We start from the raw sequence: 26,984 nt of genomic DNA on the forward strand, positions 1-26,984 counted from the left end.
ACACTAACGGCAGTGTGATGACTGAGCTTGAGTTTCAATAACTTCCTTCTGCACATCCATCCAAATATTAGTGTTTAGGGCAATGACACATGCAGTAAGATTTGCTGTTGATGTTTTCTGAATGAAAATGTCAAACGTTTTTCATTAAGAATTCAATTAATCATCACATTATGACACAATAACCCTAAAATAAGCTGTATTTTCAGTTTTTTTTTTTTTTTTTTTACCCAATTAAACTGTTTTGATCAGACACACTGTTTGAACTGCTCAGTTGTGTTTCTTATCTGGACATGCACACTTACGGTACAGGGTCGGTTACTGTTTCTCTGAAAGCCACTTTGGGTTTTCCCATCACACAGGGACATCCATATTCCCGCTCCAACCGCTAAAATGGAACCACAAAAGTCCATAAAAAAACAGTAAATCATGAGACTCAGCCATAAAACAAGATCAATCTTAGACCATAAACATATTATTTTAAACATACAAATAAGCATAAATGACTAATACCCCAACGCACCAAAATCTGTAACTCCGTACTGATCTGTCGAGATATTCTTTTTAGAGAAATATTCTTGGACACACCACATTCATTAAAGGCCTTCAGTCACTATTTGTTAGCTCTTCATCTGACAAGTGGTTTCTTGAAAAGTCAGTACATTATGGATTCTTGTTGCATGGTGTATCTACTTGTGAAAGGTATCTGCATGAGCCCAATTTGAAAACTATAGCTTGAACACTTTCTGTAAATTCAGCTGTAAATAATTAATAGTTATAATATTTCAAAACAAATTTTGACAAAAAGTATACAATAAAAAAATAAATCATAAAATTCTGTGAAACTGTTTTAACCACTCTCTCAGTAGCATAGATTATACAAGTCACGTTTCACACTTTTGACACATCACCTGGACAAATGATGAGAAAATTGCAAAATTAGATTTTTTTTAATAGTAAAAATAAATAAATACATAAATGTCATAAAAATTATTACTGACTATACTGAGTGACATAGATTCTATGAGTCTAATTTGAAAAACATTGCTTGAATATGTTTTGTCAAATTATCTGGACAATTTTAAAAGAAAATTCCCAAGTTTAAAAATTGAAACAGTGTTTTGTTTTTTTTTAAATTAAATAATATGAAATGCTGCAGTGCCCATCTCCTCGTGGCATAGATTATATAAATCAAATCTGAAAACAAAACAAACAAAAAATCTCTTCAACAGTTTTTGCAATACTGCCTGGACATAAAAGTTTCTTCAGACAGACAGAATTTTTTGGTATTGCCAACCAAAAAAAGATTTTATTAGTGTCATTATCAACAAGTACGTTTTATTCTGAGTCTCCTGTGAACTGCATAAATTAGTGTTCATTCAAAACACTAAATCTAACAACTTAGATTTAAAGAGTTTCTTTCTTTAAAATGGAGATTGTTTTTAAATTGTTCCCATTAAGTTACTATTCTAACTGTACCATTTGGAAAGAGGTTTCAATTTATATTTCTGGCACTGACCAACAACAAAATACCACTGACTACCATGAGAGCTACAGACGATAGGTCCAAACCTGGACAAATAAAAACTAATCAAAGGAAAGAAGTGTCCAACAAAGGAAACAAATGATGAGAATTAAATACTGCAGAACAGCATGTACCAGTGAATGCTTTAATTCAGAGACTATCAGACTGAGTACCTGGGAGTAGATTTCCAGGTGTAGCTCCCCCATGCCTGAGACAATGGTTTCTTTGCTTTCTGTGTCAAAATTTACTTGAAACGTTGGATCTTCTCTGATGAAACGGCCGATGCCTTTAGAGAATTTGTCTAAGTCATTCTGGGTGGAAACAGATCAATGGTAAATGTTACAAGATAGAATCTGTAGTTATCATGTTTACCATTTTAGTTCAGATTACCATTTGGTCTGGACTAAAGAAAAATGCTTTACTCCTGATTGAACATTGTTTACTTTTTGTGGCATTAAGAACTGCGGCGAGCATGTCATTGCGGAGAAGCCTTAGGATCTTGATGAATTTCTCTAGACAGCCTGTTTTGCTCAGGATCGTCCACAAAATTGGGCGTGACTTTTCATCAAGTAAATCAAAGCGATGTACAATGGTTGATGTTGCTCTCTGCACTTTTCTTGCAATTGACACAGTGAAGATCATGTCTGTTGTCCCTCTTGGTGGTTGGAAGCTACACTGGGTTTCAGGAAGGATGTTTTCTGCTAGTGGTCTCAGACCGTTGTTGGTAAACTTTCCTGTGGCAGACATCAAGCAGATTCCAGTCAGACTTGTCTCCTTGTCTCCATTGCAGAGGGTGACAATCATTGAGACTTTCAGGTGTGCATGTATTTCTTCTTGAGTCCAGATTCAAATCATGAGCTGGTGCAGTTGATGTTGGAAAAAGGGACCTCCTTCTATAAAGACCTCAGTGTGCATGTTGTCTTCCCTGGGTGCTTTGTTGTTTTTCCCTATCTTTGAGGGCAACAAGAGTTTCTTTGAGATTTGAGGTGTGGCTGATTGTTCAATGTGTTGTCTTTGTAAATGGCTGAGCACTTCCTCCTCCTCCATGATTGGATTGGTGTTCAAAAGGTCTTCATAGTGTTCTTTTTATCAAGCACTAATGTCATCTTTGGTCTTCAGCAGGCTCAGGCCATCATGCTTCCAAGAGGTGCTTCTCCTTGGGTGGCTGGGCCCTAGATTGCTTTGGTGGCACTGAAAAAGCCTCAGCTGTCATTTCTCTCAATGAGAGCTTGGATTTCAGCAGCCTTGTTGATCCCCACTGATTTTTCAGTTTTCTTTGCTGGAGTTGAGGCTTTTTCTCTTGTGAGTATGTCCTGGGGGCTTCTTTCATCAGACAGTGTTGCTTTGTTTCTCGGTCTTCAATCTTAGTGATGTTGAACCTTTTTACAGTTTTGCAAATCTTGGGATGGATGATCAGCTGGATCGTGGAGCACATCAGAAGATGGTCCATCCGACAGTTGTCTGCACCATTCATTGCCTTGGTGGTTAGGACATCTTTCTGGCCATGCTTTCGAACGATGATGTAGTCGAGGAAGAAGTCGACTGTCTTCTTTTGCCTGAAAGTGGTGTTGGAGATGATGGGATCATATTCGGCACACTTCATGAGAAGCATGCCCTTACCAAAAAATAGTACTTTTAAGTATATAAAAAGTAAACTAGAAGTATACTTGAAACATACTTGCATATACTACTTTTTGGTAAGGGTGGTGCCGTTGATGTTGCACTTGCCCACTTAGTTTCTCCAGATGGTTCCATCTGGAGAAACTAAGTGGGTGGCTTGAACTGCTGGTTTGCTGGCTTGAGCAACGTGAGATCTGTTCTAGATGTGGTGGTCCTGTTGAAACTGGGCACTGAAGATGCCTAGAAGAATGATCTTATCAGATGCTAGGATAGCAGATAAGATGGTGTGCAGATTGGCATAGAATATTTCTTTCTCTTCATGGTTGGCGTCAAGTGTTGGTGCATAAGCACTGATGACAGTAGCATGTAAGTGGATTGATATATCCCGCTTAAGTGGTGCTGGTACTTGTCTTTGGTAAACACCAACGTTGAAATGTGATGCAGACGTAACCATGGTACCACATTTGAATGTGGGTCAACAGAATATTGGAAAATTTTAAAGCTGGAAAATTTGTGATTTATGTAGATCAAATATCAATTAGCTAGTGTAAGAATATGAACAAGCAGCAGACACTGACTTAAAAAAATTAAACTGCTGGGGGGTAATAAATTTTAATTATCAATACACTGTCCAATAGGGTGTGTGTGTGTGTCCAGGGGGGCGGGTACCTTAGAGTGTCTTTTTGAAACCCATAATGTCCAAATTCAGAATGTCCAGTGCATATTTTGTGATAATATGATTAATTTTATTCAAATTAGCCTGGACTCAATAAGCAATACTCTATTTAGTGAAATGGGTGACAAAATCTAATCATGGACAAATCTGAACGTAACTGAGACACACTCATTTGAGATGTTCAGTTCAAATTCAGTGACAATCGGTTGAATTTTGTTCAAATTATTATGGACAAAATAAAATGTGACTGACACATGGATGAATGGAGTTCATCTCAATCCCACCTTCTGGCTTCATAGCCAATGAGGGATAATAAAGGTAAAAAAAAAAAGTGCTGAAGAGACTGCTGACAGTCAGACACAGAACAAACACTGCTGTAATTTACTTCTGATTAATGCCAATGATGCAGGTAATGGACACTAAAACTCTCCATTCAATAAGTGACTGCTTAGTGTGCTGCTCCATAAGAATATGAAATCAAACCAGAATTTAAAAATAATACAATAAACAATTTTTGTTATGGAACAACTTAATCAAGCAACAAGTTTAGAAGCTACACATGTGAGAAGTTAAAGGACAACCCAACATAAAGTTTCTCAGTTAGATGTTCCTCCATGAGGTGAAGTTGTTCTGGTCTATGGAACACTACTAGATGGATGGAACACCATTCTTTATTTATGTTTTGATGATTGTGGTGGAGAGCCCCAACACATGGGTACAAAATCACTCACAGGCAGTAAACTGGGTTAATATCTGTCAACTGCAAAGGCAACATGTGATTCACATCGTTTTCATACTCGAACCATTCAGTGACCCCTTGTGCCCTGTGGACGCAGGCATTCTTTGTGATACTCCACCCATTCATTTAGGTTTTATCTTTCATTTGTCACCAATCTGTAATGTGACATTTTTACAATTTAAGCTCTACCCCATATATACACATTTTTTTTTTTTTTTTACCTTGTTCACTGGCTTCATTGACATGGATATGACAGAGTCTGGGATATGAATAGATTCCTTAGGAACAAAAACATTCAGGGTTATATCAAGTGCACAAGCTGGAAATGCATGACTTTATTTGCACATTTTAGAAATTAAGGAAAGACTGAAAGACAAATAGTTAAAATTCAACATTAAAATGTCTCACCATGGAGAGATTAGCCTTGGTTCTGCATGTAAAAGTGTCTCCACTCGCACAGTCGACCCCAAACAGAGCACAAATATCTCCTGCATAAACTTCATTCACATCCTACAACATCAGGATAGAAAGAGAGAAGTTGGAAGCTGACGACTGAGCCATATTTGTTATTTTTATTACAATTCAATTTCTCCTCTTAAAGTGAAAAGAACCACAGAACCGAGCACTGACAGCACTGTGGGCTGACATGGCTGACTTAACAAAAACCCTCCTTAAACAATACGTAAGTTCACTTTTTTAAACAAATGTAGTCATAGCAAAATAATGGATACCAACCATGCATCTGAGTGCTCTATTCACTTTTGACAGTTGTCCTTTTGATAATTAACCTTTTCTTGAAAAAGTAGCGAAGGAAGCAATGAATATTTATAGTGCAGCTGTTTGGGAGTTAAAATTCTACTGTCCAATCAAAACAGCAATGAAACAAGAACAATCGAGTTTTCTGACATCCGCCAAGGGTTGACGAGGACTCAAAACAACAGATATGTGATTCACAGGGTGACGGGGACTTTACCTGGATCCGGATTCCACAACACAATGCAATAATTGCATATGGATCCAGAATGGTCCGACTGATCAAGATGTTGCAAGCTCATATTTAATTCACAAGCTGAAACAAAATAATGTCTTTCTGATCTTGATTTTACATTGTGATGTCATATCTGTGAAGTAGTTTTGACATCATCCTTAAAAGTCTACAAAGTGAAATCCTGATCCAGAATCCAGATCCAGATCACCTCCAAAATTTAATGGAGTCTTCCATGGCCTAAAATTTATCTGTGGTGAAAATTTCATCAAAATCTGTGCCGTAGTTTTGATGTAATCCTCCTCTGTACCACTTCATCACGAAGCTGTATAACTGGGGATACAAAATGCAAAACATGCACTATGCACAATTTCTCCAAGCACAGCCACAGAAGCCTGTAACTTCTTCTGGGTTGTCTGAGTGTCTTGCCTCACTCTTCTCCTTCTTGCACAGTCACTCAGTTTTTTTTTAACCGTTTACTCCACATAGATGTACCACAGAGTGCCATACTGTTTGTATTTCTTCATAACTGATATAAATAAAGTCCAAGACATATTCAGGGAAATGCTCATGTATCCATCCCCTGACTTATCTGAAGAAAATGGGCAATTAAACTGATTATTTACAGGTATTATACCAAAGGGGCTGATTACTTATGCAACCCATCATCTTGGCTTTTATATTTTTAATTAATGTATATCAAGTTGTAGAGATTTACTTTCAGTTTGAGTCTAAGGAAGATAACTTAGAAATTTTACATTGAGAAGCCTGATTAACTTTTTGTATTTGAAATGCCATAAACAAATTAAAATGCGTGAAATACCAAGGGGTATAAATATTTTTGCAAGCTGCTGTATAGTTGTTAAAGTCTTTGAATTAAAGAAAACTGCTGACATAAAAAGCACATCTTGATTGTTTCATTTTAACTCCCTTGTGGTGGGATGCAAAGGCAAAATTACAAAAACTCTGTCACTGTCCAAACAAACTGACTGTACATTGAAAGTAAGAACAACTAGACTATGCAATTTTAAGATATCTTGCCACATCATTTTCATCATTTTGTTTTTAACTGGAATGGTTTCTGGTGTAACTGTCAGAGCCAGAGTCTTGACAATGTTTTAATATAGAATAGAATAGAGTATTTGGTTATGTATCTGGTTATGCTCCAGTTGAAACTGCTCCTTATATGGTTTCTTTTTCAAATACAGTGAGGAAAATAAGTATTTGAACACCCTGCGATTTTGCAAGTTCTCCCACTTAGAAATCAGGGAGGGGTCTGAAATTTTCATCTTAGGTGCATGTCCACTGTGAGAGACATAATCTTAAAAAAAAAAAAAAAAAAAAAAAAAAAAAAATCCGGAAATCACAATGTATGATTTTTTTTTTTTTATTATTATTTATTTGTATGTTACTGCTGCAAATAAGTATTTCAACACCTGTGAAAATCAATGTTAATATTTGGTACAGTAGCCTTTGTTTGCAATTACAGAGGTCAAACGTTTCCTGTAGTTTTTCACCAGGTTTGCACACACTGCAGCAGGGATTTTGGTCCACTCCTCCATACAGATCTTCTCAAAATCTTTCAGGTTTGGAGTTTCAGCTCCCTCCAAAGATTTTCTATTGAGTTCAGGTCTGGAGACTGGCCAGGCCACTCCAGGACCTTGAAATGCTTCTTACGGAGCCCCTCCTTAGTTGCCCTGGCTCTGTGTTTGGGGTCATTGTCATGCTGGAAGACCCAGCCATGACCCATCTTCAATGCTCTTACTGAGGGAAGGAGGTTGTTTGCCAAAATCTCGCAATACATGACCCCATCCATCCTCCCTTCAAGACTCTACAATCGTCCTGTCCCCTTTGCAGAAGAGCACCCCAGAGTATGTTGTTTCCACCCCCATGCTTCACGGTTGGGATGGTTTTCTTGGGGTTGTTCTCATCCTCTAAACATGGCAAGTGGAGTTGATTCCAAACTGCTCTATTCTGGTCTCATCTGACCACATGACCTTCTCCAATGCCTCCTCTAGATCATCCAGATGGTCACTGGTGAACTTCAAACGGGCCTGGACATGTGCTGACTTGAGCAGGGGGACCTTGCTGCTCTGCAGGATTTTAAACCATGACAGCATCATGTGTTACTAATGTAATCTTTGTGACTGTGGTCCCAGCTCTCTTCAGGTCATTGACCAGGTCCTCCTGTGTAGTTCTGAGCTTTCTCAGAATCATCCTTACCCCACAAAGTGAGATCTTGCATGAAATCCCAGACCGAAGGAGATTGACAGTCATCTTGTGTTTTTCCACTTTCTAATAAATAATAAATAACAGTTGTTGTCTTCTACCAAGCTGCTTGCCTGTTGTCCTGTAGTCCATCCCAGCCTTGTGCAGGTCTACAGTTTTGTCCCTGGTGTCCTTAGACAGCTCTTTGGTCTTGGCTATGGTGGACAGGTTGGAGTGTGATTGATTGAGTGTGTGAACAGGTGTCTTTTATACAGGTAACAAATTCAAACAGGTGCAGTTACTACAGGTGAAGAGTGCAGAATAAGAGGGCTTCTTAAAGAAAAATTAACAGGTCTGTGTGAGCCAGAATTCTTGCTGGTTGGTAGGTGTTCAAATACTTATTTGCAGCACTAACATACAAAACATACATTGTGATTTCTGGATTTTTCAGACCCCTCCATGATTTCTAAGTGGGAGAACTTGCAAAATCGCAGGGTGTTCAAATACTTATTTTCCTCACTGTAACTGTCATAAGACCTTTATGGGGTACTCAAGTGCTTTGTGATTATATTTCACTAGGTGTTCCATATACTATATAGCCTTGTTTTGAAGGCATTGACAACTTTCACCAGGTTGCCCATCCACCATATTATGACCCGACTACTGAAGAAAAAAAAAAAAAAAACAGTCTTCTGTTAGTATTTGTAGTGCTCCTTTTTAAGCGGAGAGTATGCCCTTTGATCTTCATATCCCTCATCACTTCTGGTATGCACGGTGTAGTATCATATAGTCCGTGTACATATTTAAATGTGTTGATGAGGTCCCCCTGCAGTCTCCTGTACAGTAGAGAAGGTAGTTGTAGGGTTTTCAGTCGTTCTTGATATGGCAGCTCACATAGCCCCGGAACTCTCTTAGTTGCTCATCTTTGAACACTTTCCACTAGATCTGCTAGTTTCCATGCACACGGTGACCAAATAGGCACCCCATCCTCAATGTGTGGTCATATCAGTGCCTTATACACAATATATGTCAGAATATGTCCAATACAGTAGGAATATGACTAAGGTTGTAAATAAGTAAAAGTGTTTTTAACAGTTTTGACCCATCACATAACTCTCCAATGCAAACACTAAGATGGAAAGCAACGAGCAGTGACGTGAACTTTTTCTCACCTCTATCTGGTCAGCATGCAGACGTACGAGTCTTTGCACTCGGACTTTCTTGGATGTACGTGTGTTGTAGATGTACTCGCTCTTCTTCACATAGCCCTGGTACACGCGCACATATGTTAGCTGACCAAACTTCCCTGCCTGTTAGTGAGAAACACCACAACAGAACACAAAAGCAAAAGAGATGGTGAAGATATATAAATGTTAAAAACACATGTATTGTTGTTTTTTTTGGAGTTTCTTTTGTATCTTACCTCCAGCTTGAAGGCCAAACCAACAAAAGGGTTTGATGAATCTCTCGTAGGATCCATTTCAATCTTTGAAGTTTTATCGTCTCTGTAACATTAAAAATCCCACTGACATGAGTGCATCATATTCTTATACATTGCCTTTTTAAAGACTGGCTTTTAAAAAGGTTGAGTTTTCTCAACTTTATGATCAGAAGAATGTGTACACACACACACACACACACACACACACACACACACACACACACACACACACACACACACACACACACACACACAGAGTAAATTGTATCAACCCCATCTGAACTCACTCTTCATTGAGGATGGCGTAGTTTTTTACTTCTGTGGGGTTGGGGAGGTACTCCAGCACTGCGTCCAGTAAAGGCTGGACGCCTTTGTTCTTCAGCGCCGTGCCCACCAGCACGGGGGTGAAAACACGCCGCACTGTGGCTCTACGAATTGCTGACTGCATGAGGAGCAAGAACAGTCTCAGTTGACAAAATAACTTTTTACACTTCCTTCACACACACGGAGAATTCACACACTGAATTAAACATCGAGTTTCAAGAGTTATTCGTGATGCTCTGTTTTTATCTTCAGTGTGAGGCTGTCATGTATGATGTGCTGCTTGACAGGATTCATTCTAAACAGGATTCATCACTGTTCCTCTTCGGCATCCTGCATCAAACTGAATGCTGTGGAGCCGAGTTTAATTGTGCGCACGTGACAGAAAACTGATTTGTCGTGGCGCGCAGTGAAATGTGACGCCGTGTTACAAGTCGTGTCAAAACTTGACAGCTTCCGTGTCATTTCATAATAACGCGTGACAGTTTGGGCTCCAAGAACCATCACAGGAACCACTACGAACGTTGTCACGTTCTATTAAGGATCATTACTCATCAAGACGGATCAATATGCTTAGTTGCGACCTCCACGACGTGAGACGAAATGAGGGTGGTGTGTGACATTCGTGGAAGATTTTTTGACAGGCAAAAACATGCTCCACGAATATCAAGAATATCACACACCAACACGCACTATTAAGAAACCTATTCGGATGCGTTAAGTCACGTTAAGAATGTCAGGAATATGTCACGAATGACAGAAAAATGACATTGGTAACGCGTCTTGCTCATGTGTAAAAGCGCCTTAAAGCCCAAATCTGTGTGTCTGTTATGTTTGTTCGTGTATGCTCAAAATTTTAACAATCACAGATCGTCATTTTGCTAAGCAAAATTGTAACTCTAAGTATGTTTTTTTTAAGGATCTCATAAATCCCACTGCTCACAAGAGGCACTCTGCTTATACTGACATTAGCTTATTAGCATTATGTTATGTGACGCTAGTGAGTTTTCATGCTAATTTTAGCGACATGTTATGTGACTCAAACATATTTGCATGCTAAAATTAGCCTGTTAGCACTATATTATGTGACACTAGTTTGTTTTCAAGACGTCTATCATGAATCACTGCGCTAAGGTGCTTCCCACACAAACAAACCTTTAGGTCATCATTAGTTGGAATCTTTTCTTCCAAGAACATTTCTCCGAAGGTTTCATCAGCATTAGCCACACACTCAACCAATTCCTGCCTCTGCTCTGCGGCCTCTGCACGAAATTCTACTGGGATATCTTCATAGCGAACAATCTGACTGCAGAGAGAAGAAAATATAATAAATTTATACTTTTTAAGATGTGGATGAGCTTAGAAATCATGTAAGTGCACTAGATAGAAGTGGTGACTGAAAGACCCCTCAGCCTAGGTCACAAAGAGGTCAAAGTCAACCTCATTCAAGAGAATGATGTGGTGAATGCTCTGTACAGTGACAAAATCATCTGAAAAACCACTACACTTTTAACACGTGAAAAACCACTACACTTTTAACACGTGCACATGGTGTGGCAGACTGATCATTTTTAGCCCTGCAAGGCTGAAACAGTTAAGAACACTTTCAGTAATGAAAACTAAATCCATTCACGAGGAAGTTCTCAAAGACTATTCCCTCACCCAAAGGGTCCTTCAAAATACATGCTTCGCTGCTCCACAAGGTCAATGATGCCTTTCATATTCGCCTCTAGACCAATAGGGATGTTGACAAAGGCCGCATTGTGATTCAGTTTAGTTCTGGAACCAAGAAAGAAAAAGGCTGAAAGTAAAAAAAAAATCATGACAAATACAGGACAGAAAAACACAACTTACTGCAGTAATACTATAGCAGTACCTCCTTAATCCAAAAAAGAAAAAAAGAAAAATGTATTTTACTGTCACTGTACATTATATGAAAAAAAAACAAAACAAAAAACAATTCAACCACTGGGGGCAGTGATCAACCACAGTCTGGCACCTCGTAAGTTTGTCAATGGCAGGTGGAGAAGCATTTTATTTATGTGTATGTTTTGATGTTTTGACAGAAACTGAGTGTCTGGAGAAATCAGTGAGAATCTGGATGTCTAGTAACTTCCTACTTTTAAACTCTGATAAGACTGAAATGATGGTTCTTGGTCCAGCGAGACTTCTGCATCAATTTGGCCAGCTGGCGCTCAGCCTGGGTTTGTGTGTCATACATCATACGGACAAAGTGAGAAACCTTGGGGTAATTTTTGATCCCACGTTGTCCTTTAATCTCCATAATAGGGATGTTAGTAGGATTGCTTTTTTCCATCTGTGAAATATAGCAAGGATTCGTCCCATCCTGTATATGGCTGATGCTGAGACCCTGATTCATGCTTTTGTCTCTTCTAGATTGGACTATCGTAATGTCCTATTTCCAGGGTTGCCACATTCCAGCATTAGGGGTCTTCAGCTGGTTCAGAATGCTGCTGCTATACTTTTGACATGAAGCAGGAGGTTTGAACATATTACACCCATTCTGGCATCCTTGCACTGACTTCCTGTCTCTGTGAGAGCAGATTTGAAGGTCTTGTTATTAACCTATAAGGTTGTCCATGGACTGGCACCTTTTTATCTGGCTGACCTGGTGAAACCCTACGTGCTGGCCTGGGTTTTGCGGTCGCCAGATGCGGGACTATTATGTGTTCCCAGGGTGAAGAAGAAGTCGGCAGGTCAAAGAGCTTTTTCTCATCGTGCACCTACTCTGTGGAACAGTCTTCCTGCCTCCGTGGACATTTCTAAATCAAGACTTAAAATGTATTTTTATTCTCTTTCGTATGAACTGTTTTTCATATCTGTTTTATTCTTTTACTTGTGTTTTTTAATGATGTATTTGTATTTTTTTCTATTTCTGTTTTTACTCACTTATTTTAAATTTTACTTTGAACTATTCTATGTGCGGTGCCTTGAGGTGACTTTTGTTGTGATTTGGCACTTTTATAAGCTGATTAAATTGAATTGAAAACCAAGTCCACAGGCTTGTAACCGTTACACAAAAAATTAAAGCCTTATTAGGATGGCATGGTCATTACAAAGGAGGCAGATTAAATTAAAAATGTCTGAATGAGATGTTTGTGTTGCATTACGCTTAAATCAGTAAACAAGACAGACGGAATAATACATTACTTTACAGTACCCTACTTTCTATGTAGTTGCTCCATTATGAAGTACTGACTGATGCTACAGAAATCATCCATTTTTTTGTCACCACTTGCTGAGGAAGAACATATTCATGAATAACACTAGATCAGGAGTGCAGAGAAACATGGACCAACTTACCGTATCAACCACACGTTTTTTTTTTCTGTACCGTTATAACACCAGAACACAATTTAAAATAAAAAAAAAAAGATGTACAGCTTTCAGTGCAAGTAGAAAAGGTGCTTTGAAGGCATTTCTTCCACATGTATATTGTACCTGAGCTGCTGAAGAGCTCGACTGGGATTGGCACCCATGCGGTCGAGCTTGTTGATGAAGGTGATGAAGGGAACATTGTAACGCTTCATCTGCCTGTTAACTGTCATGGTCTGGCACTGGACTCCACCCACAGCACACAGAACCAGAACTGCTCCGTCTAGAACACGTAGCGCTCTCTCCACCTCGATGGTAAAGTCCACGTGACCTGCCCAAGACAGACATGACAATGAAAGTTAAATAAATAAACGTGCCATGGTGACACATTTGAGAGAGAGAGAGAGAGAGTATATTGGAAAGAGCTCCAAAATGATTTCCAATATTATCACACAACTGCATTTTCTAATCAAATAAATCTCACATTGTGCATGAGCAGCTTTCTTGATTTGCTTTTGTTCACAAAATGACAATCAAAATGACATTTTAGTCAGTTACTATGTCTATTTTAACATAAAGCTGTTTCAAAATAATAGTTACTAAATGCATTTAGTTTAGCTTTTCTTCACACAGCAGTTTACCCCACAATGACTGCCTCTTTAAACATGAAGCGTTTCAGAAGATTCCAGAAATTGATTGAATTACTTATAAACAAGCTTTTAAATAACTAACTGACATGAGGTTAATTTGCAAACCTTTGGTTGTATGTAAGGGCCTAACTGACATATGAGGGGAGGAGGAATCTAAAGCATTAAACCAAGGCTTACGGAGCACAATTATAGAACTACATGTGCAAGGTTCCATCCATGAGCAAGGTTCCAGCTCAAAAAGATTCATGGTACCACAAGCAACTCTACAGTCTATTACAAAAAAAAAAAAGATACCCTGTCAGACATTTGAGCCATACAGTCTTTACATCACGGAGGAAGGATGCTGAAATACCCAGGAATTATTAACTTTTTGTTGTAAAGGTCCAACAGAATTTTAGGATTATAACTAAATTTTTTTTGCCAGCTTGCACTCGGCCGAGACGGACGCACTTTTCTCTTCTCCCTCCCTCCTTATCTTTCCTGCTTCTGTGGCGTGTTGTCTGTGAGGCTGCAGCTTTGCTCTTCTGGAACGACAAAAATGGATCTGTTAAAGTGGTCTCTGAACGCAATTGACACAAATTTTTCTACAAGACATTCGGGGGCGGAGGACCCGACCTGTCCTGCCGGGACGCATGTGATGGGTTACGTGATGGACTCGTGGAGGAGATGGCAGGTCATGTGCCTTTACATGCTTTCTGTGGAGGACGTCAAAGATGTGTACATATTCGGCTTGGTGGTGACCGGCTTTCTGATGTGTGGAGCGGGCACTATGCTGGTTTACCGGAAAATCAAGAAAGTGGAAGCAGCTTTGATTGGTCCTTCCAGGCTGCCCTACATGATTGATTCGATTGGGAAGGCAGTGGCTGCGCAGCGTTGGAAAATATCTCGAATAGAACTGCAGCCCTGGAAACCCGCTCTGACCGTCTGTGAAGACCACATTCTACATTCAGATGCATTGAGAGCCACTCTGTTCTCAGAACTGTGGAATCTTTCAGGCGTCTGCTAATCTGGCTATTCATTTGGCTTCCCCAAATACAGCTGCACTTCAAGGTTGCTGTGATAAAACCTCCTCAGAAGATCAACACTTAAGCCTCGCTCCCTGGTCTTCCCCCCCTCCCCTCAGCTTCTCCAGCTCTGACGTTGACTGCTCAGGACTGCTTAGGCCCGCTCAGTCTGCTCCTGGCTGCTCCTCCCCCCTCCAGGATTGTCGGACAAGGCCGTTGACGGCGCCAAACAGGCTGCCTCCGGAGTGTTCTGATAAACTGGACCTTTTCAAATCTCGGTTGTCGTCCTGTGTCCTTGTTCTTGTCTGTGTGATTATTGTTTTTCTGTGCTGATGGGGATTTTTTTCCTCATTGCCGCTGTGTAATGCAGCGGCTATGAGGGTTTTTTTTTCTCCTTTTCCCTCGTGTTTTGCTTTTCATATATATGTTTATGTACCGGGCCGGCCTATGTGTTGTGTGTTGTGTGTGTGTTGTTTGTTATGGGTTGGTGTTGGTTTGCTCAGCCCTGCTGTTAACCAAGGTAGGGATGTACATCTGGAGCTGGTCCCCGGGCGCCTAATGGCGACTTCTGCTCCTACTGGCAATTAGGATGGGTTAAATGCAGTAGACATATTTCATTGTGCAGGGAACATGTTCTTCTGTGCATATGACAATAAAATTCCTTTGAAAAAACTCAGATAGGCTTTAGATAAAAATGTGAGACAGCACTCCATCACCATGACCTGAAAGACTGTCAACCAAGGAGGAAGCATCGCCTCAACACCTTCCATCTTCTGCATCTGCGCATGATCATGGACATGTCCTAGAAGGACCATGTGGCTTTCAATGATATCCTTATTCAGGCTGGTCTACCAAGTATGTCTGCCCTCCTGAAATAGCGTCATCTATGCTTGGCCATGTCCACCGCATGCCAGTTGGTCACATCCCCAAAGATGTCCTCTGCAGGGAACTTGCTGAGGGGTCCCAGCCTGTTGGACGACCAGCACCACAAGAAATCTTGTGACATGTACATGAACACCCGGGAAAACATAGCATCTGATTGAAGTGCTTGGCGTCATGCTGTAAGAACAGGTATCACCAGAGAGGAAGATGAATCAAAAGTGGTCAGAGAAGAGAGAGAGAAGGAAAGCTGGAATAGTGTGCAGGCAACTGCAGCTATCAGCCTTTGTGCTAAAACAACTTCATAAGACTGTCAGTCCAGAATCGGCTTATACAGCCGCAGCCAATGCTGCCCGAAAAACAAAAAACAAAACAAAAACAAACTTGAGATGGAGCTCGACATACCAGGCGCAAATCCATTGTCTTTCGAGATAGAAGGAGCAAATGATGATGATGATGTGAAGTCACGTGTCAGCCAGAAGAACAACAAACTTTTTCAGCACTGTGTCATCAATATAACTGGCGGTACCTGGCGTGTCAATGATGTTGATGTTGTGATCGTTCCACATAGTGTAGGTTGCAGCTGACTGAATGGTGATGCCTCTCTGTCTCTCCAGCTCCATAGAATCCATAGTGGCTCCAATACCATCCTTCCCTTTCACCTACACCACAGAAGATAATTAACTAATTTTCTGGAAATGCTTTCTGCTTAATTAAGACCACAGCTCCAGCCCAGAACAAATTAACTTGGACCCCACTGGAAACAGACATAGATATAATGGGCCCTTCCCTGCTTGGTTTTATTTGTGTCTTGCTGATTCAGGGATTAGCGTTAAGAGAAAATGTTGCTCTTACCTCATGAATCTCTGCTATTCTGCCTGTATAAAAGAGAATGCGCTCGGTCAGTGTGGTCTTCCCTGAGTCGATGTGTGCTGATATTCCGATATTCCGAATCATTTTGTTTGGAAAAACACCAGAGGAGCATGTCCGACAGCTGTTGAGGAGCACCTGTGGACAACAAGCTATTAAAAATACAACATCAAAAAGGCTATGGTGACACAGTAATAATAAATATACATCACACTATCATTTTTTTTAAATCTTTTTGTTTATTTCATGTGTTGATGACATACAAGCCTCAACATCAAGCAAAAGAATAGACTAAAAGCCTCCTCTTAAGGAACTTACTTTTGCATAATAAGTATTTCATTCATTCATTCTCTATATCCGCTTATTCCAATTAAGGGTCAAGGGGAGCTGGACCCTATGCCAGCAGTCACTGGGCAAGAGGCGGAATATACACGGGAGGATCGGGAGGGAACCCACGCAAACATGGGGAGAACTCCACACAGAAAGAACCAGGCGAGAAGCGATCCCAGGACCTTCTTGCTGTGAGGCAAAAGTGATAAACACAAAGACACTGTAACACCCTTAATTATTTCAACCTGCCCAAAGGTTTTTACAACACACTGCTGTCCTTTTTGTACATTTGAGTAACAACATCTGGAAGGCACAGATATTGAGGGTTATACACTGAACAAAAATACAAACGCAACATGTTTTTGCTTCCATTTTTCATGAGCTGAACTCAAAGATCTAAAACATTTTCAATATACACAAAAGACCTATTTCTCTCAAATATTGTTCAAAAATCAGATGTTGCAAGTTTTGAGGGAGCATGCGATTAGCATGCTGACTGCAGGAATGTCCACCAGAGTTGTTGCCCGTGAACTGAATGTTCATTTGTCTCCAAAGGCGTTTCAGAGTATTTGGCAGTACATCCAATCGGCCTCACAACCGCAGACCACATGTAACGACGCCAGCCCAGGACCTCCACATCCAGCATGTTCACCTCCAAGATCGTCTGAAACCAATCACCCGGACAGCTGCTGCAACAGTCGGTTTGCAGAACCAAAGAATTTCTGAACAAACTGTCAGAAACAGTCTCAGGGAAGCTCGTCGTCCTCATCGGGGTCTCGACCCGACTGCAGTTCATCGTTGTAACCAACCTGAGTGGGCAAATGCTTACATTCAATAGTGTCTGGCTGCTGATCAATTCTATGAAAAGGAGATGTGTTGTACTGCGTGAGGTCAGTATCTTGTGGTGGTCACACGAGATACTGACTGGTTCTCTGCTAATACAGTCAGTCGCAGTGAGTCCAACATGAGTCCTTCTAGTGACCAAACTATGCAATGTGCCACCCCATGCACTTGTCATCAAGGACCCTCCATCCAAGGTGGTCCAAACCACATGCAGTCTTATGTGGCATGGTGATTATTTAATGTTGTATAAGCGTCTTACAATACCTTTCATTTTTCCAAGGAAAGTTTAAAGCCTAAATATTCTTTCATTGTCCTATTGTTGCTCAGAATAGATAACGCTCTTTACCTAACATCTGTTGGAGTATATGTCAATTCACGTTAAATCATTAGACCCCCTAGGTTAGGTAAGAGTTTTGGATGTTAGTAGCATCCTCATCCTCCCAAATGCCATCCTACATCTAAATATTATGAGCACCCCCTTCCCACCGCACAATTTCTCGTCAGTCACAATGATATTATTTCCAATAGTTGTCAGTTAGTTTTTCAATAAAAAGGGGGGTCATAACCCTTTTCTGTTAATTAGTTAGATGCCAAAGCTGAAGATTATTCTTTTTTTTTCCTTTAGTTATATTTCAATGTCCCTGCCCTTCCAACTCCATGGGTGTCTTTTATTTCTCACTGCATTCTCATTTCTGCCTTTCAGATACCAGCTAAGTGATTCAAATCCTCAATCTGCTATTGTATACATGACCAATGGTGATTGGCTCCCGAAAAGCTCTATTTTCATCAAAGTAAATTCTTAAACAACCATACAACAAGAGAACAAAGCGTAAGAAAATCCAACTATTTTTATTCTTGCTTTTATATTGGAAAGTACTCCAACTTTCAGGCCTGGATACATTTATACTTTCTGAAATTTTTATATAAAGTTTGATGTAAGGAATATCTTAGACCTTACAAAGCAAGTTACACAAAATGCACAAATAAGTTCCAGATATCCGTCAATCTCACACCACATTTGTGTAGTATAGAGCCCTAATTAGTAAAGCCTTGGTTCCACTGAATAATAAGCCATGAATAATGAGCCACGCATGGGCGTGTCAGCAATTATTCAAAGAATGATCCACGTTTTAAGCTATCACGTATCCACTACTAAGGCGCCTCTATGTGCCTCTCTGTACCTCACATGTGCCAGGCATCAGCCTCTAGTGAGACACAACCAACCTGTCATTTGAGCCCTGTCCAGCCTCGAATGGCTCGTGTCATTGCATATGATTCACGTCAAGCCACATATGATCCATGTAGCGCCATGTAACGTGACAGTGGTGCGCGTTTAGGCATGGGTTTGGTCCAAACCTCCAGCCCTCCCAGACTTGGTCCCTTTAAAGTGTGGGTTTTCAATTCACAGCATCCATTCTAGATGTTGTCACATTTTTTAAACGCAGTCCAAAAAAAGATGCTCCTGCACAGTCTGGTCAATATGCATTAGGCTGCTGTTCCCCTGTGTTCCAAAGTTATTAAATGCATCAGACCAGCTAGAACTGAACCACGGGTTCCTGGACAACTGCCCCTGTGCTTCCTCTCCTTGGCTTTATTTCTTCCATGGCTTATACAGTCATTTTGACACCATGATCCAACTTTTAACTTTGTGTTTGTCCAGTAATGTCTGCAAAATCGCTCTTTTGCATGCGGCATTCTGCGTTCCTGGACAGTAGCCTCTGCTCTCCTCGCTGGCTTCCTTTCCATCTGCGGCTTCGCTGGGTTTATTTCTTTCGCGGCTTTAAACACACTCAATTGACACTGTGATCTAACTTTTAACTTTGTGTTCATCCATTATTGACTGCAAAATTGCTCTTTTGCATGCGGCGTTCTGCGTTCTTGGACAGTCGCTTCTGCGCTCCTTCTTGCTGGCTTCCTTTCCATCCGCGGCTATGCTGGCTTTATTTCTTCTGCGGCTTCAAACACACAACGTGGTCCAGCTTTTAACTTTGTGTTTGTCCGTTTACTGCAAAATTGTTCTTTTGTGAGCTGGCATTCTGCCTAAATGCTCGTCTTGAGCGTGAGTCATTGTGTCAGTGCTCACACACAGCAGAGCTCATCTGATCCATTATAACAAGATGTTAAATCTATCAAACATAAACATGCAACTATTTTACCAAGCTAAAAACATTACAAATAATTACCTTTTAAGCTCCTTCAAATATGTTCTCCACCTCAGTGTACAAGAAAGAGACAAGAAAAAAGCTACAAATGTCCTCTGTGATTCCAGAAGCAATTAGAGGTGTTTTCAAGATCCAAGCTCTGACAGAAAATGATTAATCCACTACAAAATAATTATTTTATATACAGCATCCGGTGCACAAAGCAGGTGGAATTGTAGTGCGCAAGTAGCTTGTCCAAAATAGCCTCTCCAGTCCTCGTAGCTGCCAGGTGCTCAGATAATGGGCTTTTAACAGCCTCGTCCTCACCACACATGCCTCTAAAATCCTTGTTTGTCCTCATAGTACCTCATACACGAACTGCCCCACGATGTTGTTGCTAAATTTTGAACTTCTTGAAATTAGCGCCATGCTTAGAGATGAGCCTCGTTAGCCGAATATTCTGCCTCTAAGAGCCTCTCAGAGCCACTATTCTCCCACGATAGTTGAATAACTGGACTCGTACCAAAAAAAAACAAAAAAACATGCTACATGGCTCATTATTCACTGTTCATTATTTGGTGGGACCAGGGCTTAAGAATGACGCAACCAAAACCTTTAAAATGTTCAATTTATACACCACATGCATTTTTCTGATTCCAGAGATGTCTGTGCCAAACAGACATGAAAGGCCTCCTTCTTCAGCCTAATGGCGCCCCTTACTACTGGGGTCCACTTGGGTTGCCGCCACAACAAGCACTGACAACCTTCTGGCCACAGCTCAAAAGAGCAGAATTTCAATAAATTTAAGCAAAATAACATAGGAAAACAGATGCAACACCCTAACTTTGACAACTGGACACTGCAGTTTTGTTTGAGGGCGGGCACTAAAGGGGTAAAATATGACACATATGATGTAATTTCTACTTCAAGTGAAGGGGCAAAGAAAAGGTGATGATGCGGTGGAAAGTGGAAAGGTGTTGTGGTTTGTTTATGAACCAGAGCTCAAACATGTCGAGGCGGTTTTGTAGGCGAGAGAACGCAGCTACTCTGGTTCGCTGCGTAGGCTAACACTTACTGACATGATGTCTCCCATCTGCCTCGTCTTCCCTTCTCCACTGGAAACCAAAAAAAAAAAAAAACACTTTCCGCGACTGTTTCTGTGATTGCAGCGGAAAACAAAACAGTACACCATTTTTCCATGTGAAGTTATGCTGTATATATATTGCACAACAGGACCGGCTGTCCCCCATAAGTGGTGAAACCCCGCGATATCACGCAGGGTTCAAATGAGACTACGGTGCCCTATTGGCATGATGGTGCTGTGCCATTGTCAGGAAGGACAAACGAAGACACAGATCCACTCTGGTTCCCCTGTGGCATCCTCTAGTCAAAAAATTGAGCACCCAAGGGAACTTATTAATGTACACAACTATTAAGGTGTACATAACTTGATTTTTATTATGTAAAGGATAAGCATTGCAACTGCTTCATGTTCACTGCTGATTTAATAATATTTGTGTGCCCAACTTTTGCATTAATTATTTATTTTTAAAAATTACTATTAATATTCATTTATGGATTGGCCCACTTGACAAAGGTCTAGTTATACTCGTACACACTAAACAAGTAAATGCACTCAAAATTATATAAGATTTAAATGTGCTTCGTATTAATCTGATGCTACAGTGGTTTGGACTTTGGCACAAATAAACTTCCCTGCTCTGAATGTCAGAGAGCAGGCAGCCTGATGGGGAAACTTCCCAATGGGGTGCCTTATTTCATGGTGACCACACTCCTGTTGGACTCACTGTAACTGACTGTATTAGCAGGGAAGCATTATGTTTGCACAGTTGTTGCACATTAAATAATGAGTGTGCCACCTAAGACCCCATGGGGTTTGGGCTTCCTTGGATGGAGAGTCCTTGTGGGCTCTTGCACAGGGTGGTGACACAGTGGATGGTTTTGTAGTCATACTGTCAGCCCCATATTTGAATGTTGTTGAACCTGGTGCCAACTTCACAGTGTTTCTTCTTCCATGTTTTACACCTGGGCTGTGCAGTATTTAATTCTTTGGCTGTTGCAGGGTGTACCTGTGTAATTAATGTTTTATAAGACATTTTATTATGACCAGTCCATAGTGTCCATAACCTAATTCTACAGGCGAGGAAAAAAAGACAGCAATAATAGTCATAGTAAATATCCTTGTCAGATCTTCTAAAATGAGCGAAGCGTCATGAAGCTCACTCATGGCACAGGGCGTCCTAAACAGGAAGTGCCAAAATTCAAATCCACAGTAAAACAGGAAATGTTCAAATGTCAAACACTTCCTGGATTGACAGACGAGATCCCATGGAATTTCACAGAAAATCAGTGGCAAGCTCACACTCAAGCAGGAAGTGCCGATTCTCAGTCACAGTGAAACAGGAAATATCCATTGTTGAACACTTCCTGCATGGGTGAAGCTAGAGTGGAGGCCGGGGTTTCACTGGACTGCCCTGAAATCTGATTGGACACAGATGATTGACATGTCACAACACCACACATCTGGTTGAAAGACCTGCATTTTCAAATCAGTGAGTCACATTGACTGCTAGGTTCCTCCTGTCCAGTAGTTGCTGTGTACCACAAAAAGTTCTAATCCACCTTAGTAGAAGAAGAAAAATGTTTTCTTCAGGTTTGAACTGAAACACGTCATTTGAACTATGGACTTCTAATCACACCAAACTTATATTGGTGAGTAAACAACCGTATTTTATGCCAGAAAAGAGGTCCAGGTTGTTAAAAGCAGCATTTCTCCTTTAATTCGGGTTGCCTTATATACGTAAGGATTAAACAACGAGAAGCCGTGCATTATACGGTTTGAATGCACGACGCGGAGTCCAAAACACCACTGTTACTCCGCGAAGTGCATTCAAACCGTATAATGCACAGCTTTGAGTTGTTTATTCCGCTTATACCATGGTCCCACACAGTGAGCTAACACACAAATATTTATTGAAGTTAACAGAACTTGATAAAAATGCGTAAGTATTTGGGACTATTTTGGGACGAAAATAATGCACGCCAGTTAGACATGGAATTCTCACTGACCATGGTATAAACATGTTTAAGCTAACAGCTGGTTCATGCTCTGTTGACTTATTAGTGCAGCAGATAACAGAAACAATCCTTCAAATGGTGATACAAGCATCAAATTCAGCACAAATATAGCTGGAGCAAAATTAATGAAGCATATTTACCTTTTACCCCTGTACAAACTGAAACTGACCTTGGTATTTCACACATTTTAATTTGTTTATTCCATTTAAAATACTTTTTTTTCTAAAATTATCTTCCTTAACTCAAACTGAAGGCAAATCTCTACAACTTGATCTCAATTAATTCAAAATATAAAATCCAGCTTCCTGATGAAGTGGTGTAGAGGATTTTCTTAAAAAGAAGACCTGAAAGTTCAGCTACAATTTGACAGAAAGTACATTTGAGATGAAAGTCTAGATTTTAGGTTTTGGTGAAAGAAACTTTTGTATTTCTTCATAATTGATGTAAATAAAGTCTAAGACATATAAGCGAGCTCAGCATCACCAGTCCACATGCGCGGTGCACACTTCCGGTTGGCGGCTATCAGGACAAACAAAGCCATGTGCGCAGCAGTGATGCACTGGGAAACATTTATTATGCTTACTTTTGATGAGAAATGCCATTTACCACACGCAGTATTGAGCGATATTACATTGATTACGCGTCCGCCATCAAGCATGTGCATTTGTTTGTCCAAATGCCTTCCCATCAGCCTCTGCATGCCCGAGATGCTGAAAATGCTTATTCAGTGACTTGGAAATGTGCATGCTTCCATCCCCTGACTTGTCTAAAGAAAACTGGAAATAAAACTGATTATTATTTACAGGTTTTATCAAGTTATAAAGATTTGCTTTCAGTTTGAGTTTGAGTAAGATCATTTTAGAAATTTTTATTCTTTTTTTGTATTTCTTGTATTTAAAATGGCATAAACAAATTAAAATGTGTGAAATTCCAAGTGTTCCAATACTTTTGGAGGGCACAGTATCCTAACCTTATGATGAGTGCAAAATGAGTGTGGTATTATTACCTTTTTGCTTAAGATTGTGTAATTTTCACTGTTGCTGCACTTTGTGTCAAATCATAGTCATATTGTATATCATACTGATATGACAATTCAGTAAGGTATATCTTCTATTATACATTCCAAATCTAAGGTGGAACTCTACTAGTGTTTACTAAAGTACACCTAAATATCTTTATAAAAAAAAAAGAGAGAGAGTAGAGCCACTTAGGTGCCTAGTCTTGAGAACCAGGGATGGTAGGTTGAAAAGCTTTTTTATCCCATGGAAACTCTCCCTACCCACCTAAGCATGTATATAAGTGACACTTACATGACAATTTAGATGACAATATTGAAATATGATAATATGGCCATATTGTACAGCCCTACTGTCAACTAGCTGAAAACTTTGAATATTAATTTACATCTACATTTAAAAAAATTCTTAAAGTGGAAGGGGGTTAAGAGGGCTGTAATTGGGGGGGTCAGCTGAAAATCAAAAAAGAAAAATGCTTAAAAAGGTGGAGAGTATGGGGAGCAGAGCCCCTCCAGAAGCTGAAAGGCAAAATAAGGAAAATGCTTACAAAGACAGGGGGCTGGAGGGGCACTCCCCAAGAAGCTGAAAGGTTTTAGTCATGCTCATGCTCCAAAGAAGCATTCTACTGAAAAACGTCTGAAGGACCTAAAGGACATGGTGAGATGGCGAGCAGCTTTTCCAGGCATGTGAGAGGCAAAATAAAAAAAATAATGCTTAAAAAGGCAGGGGGTTTGGGGAGGCGGACCCCCCTCCCCAGAAGCTGAAAGGTTTTTGCCATGCTAATGCTCCCCTGAAGCATTTACTCAAAATAAAGTCTGAAGGATCTATCTGTCTATGGTCTGAAGGATCTAAAGTCTGAAGGATGACATGGTGAGACGCTTAAGAGCTTCGCTCATTCATGTCCGCGACACATATATGTTTATGTCTTATGTACATGTATATGTACATAAGAGGATACTTTAATATGTACATGTACAGTGCTGCTTTTGATACTGTTGACCATAAAATTTTATTACAGAGATTAGAGCATGCCATAGGTATTAAAGGCACTGCGCTGCGGTGGTTTGAATCATATTTATCTAACAGATTACAATTTGTTCATGTAAATGGGGAATCTTCTTCACAGACTAAGGTTAATTATGGAGTTCCACAAGGTTCTGTGCTAGGACCAATTTTATTCACTTTATACATGCTTCCCTTAGGCAGTATTATTAGACGGCATTGCTTAAATTTTCATTGTTACGCAGATGATACCCAGCTTTATCTATCCATGAAGCCAGAGGACACACACCAATTAGCTAAACTGCAGGACTGTCTTACAGACATAAAGACATGGATGACCTCTAATTTCCTGCTTTTAAACTCAGATAAAACTGAAGTTATTGTACTTGGCCCCACAAATCTTAGAAACATGGTGTCTAACCAGATCCTTACTCTGGATGGCATTACCCTGACCTCTAGTAATACTGTGAGAAATCTTGGAGTCATTTTTGATCAGGATATGTCATTCAATGCGCATATTAAACAAATATGTAGGACTGCTTTTTTGCATTTACGCAATATCTCTAAAATTAGAAAGGTCTTGTCTCAGAGTGATGCTGAAAAACTAATTCATGCATTTATTTCCTCTAGGCTGGACTATTGTAATTCATTATTATCAGGTTGTCCTAAAAGTTCCCTGAAAAGCCTTCAGTTAATTCAAAATGCTGCAGCTAGAGTACTAACGGGGACTAGAAGGAGAGAGCATATCTCACCCATATTGGCCTCTCTTCATTGGCTTCCTGTTAATTCTAGAATAGAATTTAAAATTCTTCTTCTTACTTATAAGGTTTTGAATAATCAGGTCCCATCTTATCTTAGGGACCTCGTAGTACCATATCACCCCAATAGAGCGCTTTGCTCTCAGACTGCAGGCTTACTTGTAGTTCCTAGGGTTTGTAAGAGTAGAATGGGAGGCAGAGCCTTCAGCTTTCAGGCTCCTCTCCTGTGGAACCAGCTCCCAATTCAGATCAGGGAGACAGACACCCTCTCTACTTTTAAGATTAGGCTTAAAACTTTCCTTTTTGCTAAAGCTTATAGTTAGGGCTGGATCAGGTGACCCTGAACCATCCCTTAGTTATGCTGCTATAGACTTAGACTGCTGGGGGGTTCCCATGATGCACTGAGTGTTTCTTTCTCTTTTTGCTCTGTATGCACCACTCTGCATTTAATCATTAGTGATCAATCTCTGCTCCCCTCCACAGCATGTCTTTTTCCTGGTTCTCTCCCTCAGCCCCAACCAGTCCCAGCAGAAGACTGCCCCTCCCTGAGCCTGGTTCTGCTGGAGGTTTCTTCCTGTTAAAAGGGAGTTTTTCCTTCCCACTGTCGCCAAGTGCTTGCTCACAAGGGGTCGTTTTGACCGTTGGGGTTTTTCCGTAATTATTGTATGGCCTTGCCTTACAATATAAAGCGCCTTGGGGCAACTGTTTGTTGTGATTTGGCGCTATATAAATAAAACTGATTGATTGATATTAAAGTAACTAGTCGATGTTTTACATAAAAATTTAAATCCAGCGTCAATGTAACTCGATATACATACCTGTTTAAGAGTGACGCTTCCTGTGGACAAAAGGTGGGCTTTTGTTAACCTCAGTCCTGTTTTTAATAGTCTCATTTTGGCAAGACTTTGATCTGGATCCTCTTCACACAACAAACAGGACACCGCCGGTGAAAGTCACGCTGGAAAACACCACTTCCGTGTCTTTCTACGGAAACCCACAGCTACCAAAATACGTTGTGCTATGAATGTAACTAAATGCGTGAATTCAATTTCAGAATGTTTTCTGACGTTAGACACAATACACGATTCGCCTCTAAGCCTAAGGCAATTGAAGAGAAATGATTTGCAGCATGAAAAGTGTACGTTTATAACGTCGCTGTCGTTTAGAGCCAGAAGCTCACAGCGCCCTGCCGGAAGTGGTGGCCAATTACGGAAGCACAACATGCCCGATTACGCAGTTGATTCTGTACTGCAGTTGTGCCAACCTGACTGCAGAAATGGCAAAGAGTGTGCAGGTTTCTTTGTAACCCCCAACTCCACCTGGCGATGTCATTGATGAACTCATCCCGTCTGCTGTTAATCAGAAACCTACACCCGCGTCAGGTTGACACATATGACACCGATATATTTGAGAAAACAGTCTCAGAATTGTTACATCTAAGCATGGTGTCACTTTGAGTGGACGGTATTTTTAAATGATAATGACCACTGGAATATTCTCCAGCACCCTTAACCACAACACCAAATCTACCCTGTGCCAATTTT

The 26,984-nt window shown here is 40.3% G+C and overlaps 1 protein-coding gene across 1 annotated transcript in view; it reads right to left on the minus strand.

Moving 5' to 3' along the window:
* gfm1 (G elongation factor, mitochondrial 1) overlaps positions 1 to 26,462 on the minus strand; it is a 51,739-nt gene extending 25,277 nt beyond the window's left edge. The window contains exons 1-13 of the mRNA XM_034168326.1: positions 26,259 to 26,462; positions 16,237 to 16,389; positions 15,911 to 16,043; positions 12,975 to 13,179; positions 11,175 to 11,291; positions 10,668 to 10,818; positions 9,479 to 9,633; positions 9,174 to 9,255; positions 8,923 to 9,060; positions 4,966 to 5,067; positions 4,779 to 4,835; positions 1,696 to 1,833; positions 303 to 385 (exon numbers count right to left, since the gene is read on the minus strand). Coding sequence (XP_034024217.1) covers positions 303 to 385; positions 1,696 to 1,833; positions 4,779 to 4,835; positions 4,966 to 5,067; positions 8,923 to 9,060; positions 9,174 to 9,255; positions 9,479 to 9,633; positions 10,668 to 10,818; positions 11,175 to 11,291; positions 12,975 to 13,179; positions 15,911 to 16,043; positions 16,237 to 16,389; positions 26,259 to 26,333 — 1,589 coding nt within the window. The 5' untranslated portion in view covers positions 26,334 to 26,462. The remainder of the gene's footprint in view (positions 1 to 302; positions 386 to 1,695; positions 1,834 to 4,778; positions 4,836 to 4,965; positions 5,068 to 8,922; positions 9,061 to 9,173; positions 9,256 to 9,478; positions 9,634 to 10,667; positions 10,819 to 11,174; positions 11,292 to 12,974; positions 13,180 to 15,910; positions 16,044 to 16,236; positions 16,390 to 26,258) is intronic.
* Positions 26,463 to 26,984: the final 522 nt, after the last annotated feature.

The sequence above is a fragment of the Thalassophryne amazonica genome, chromosome 4 (assembly GCF_902500255.1).
Source record: "Thalassophryne amazonica chromosome 4, fThaAma1.1, whole genome shotgun sequence".
NCBI lineage: Eukaryota > Metazoa > Chordata > Actinopteri > Batrachoidiformes > Batrachoididae > Thalassophryne > Thalassophryne amazonica.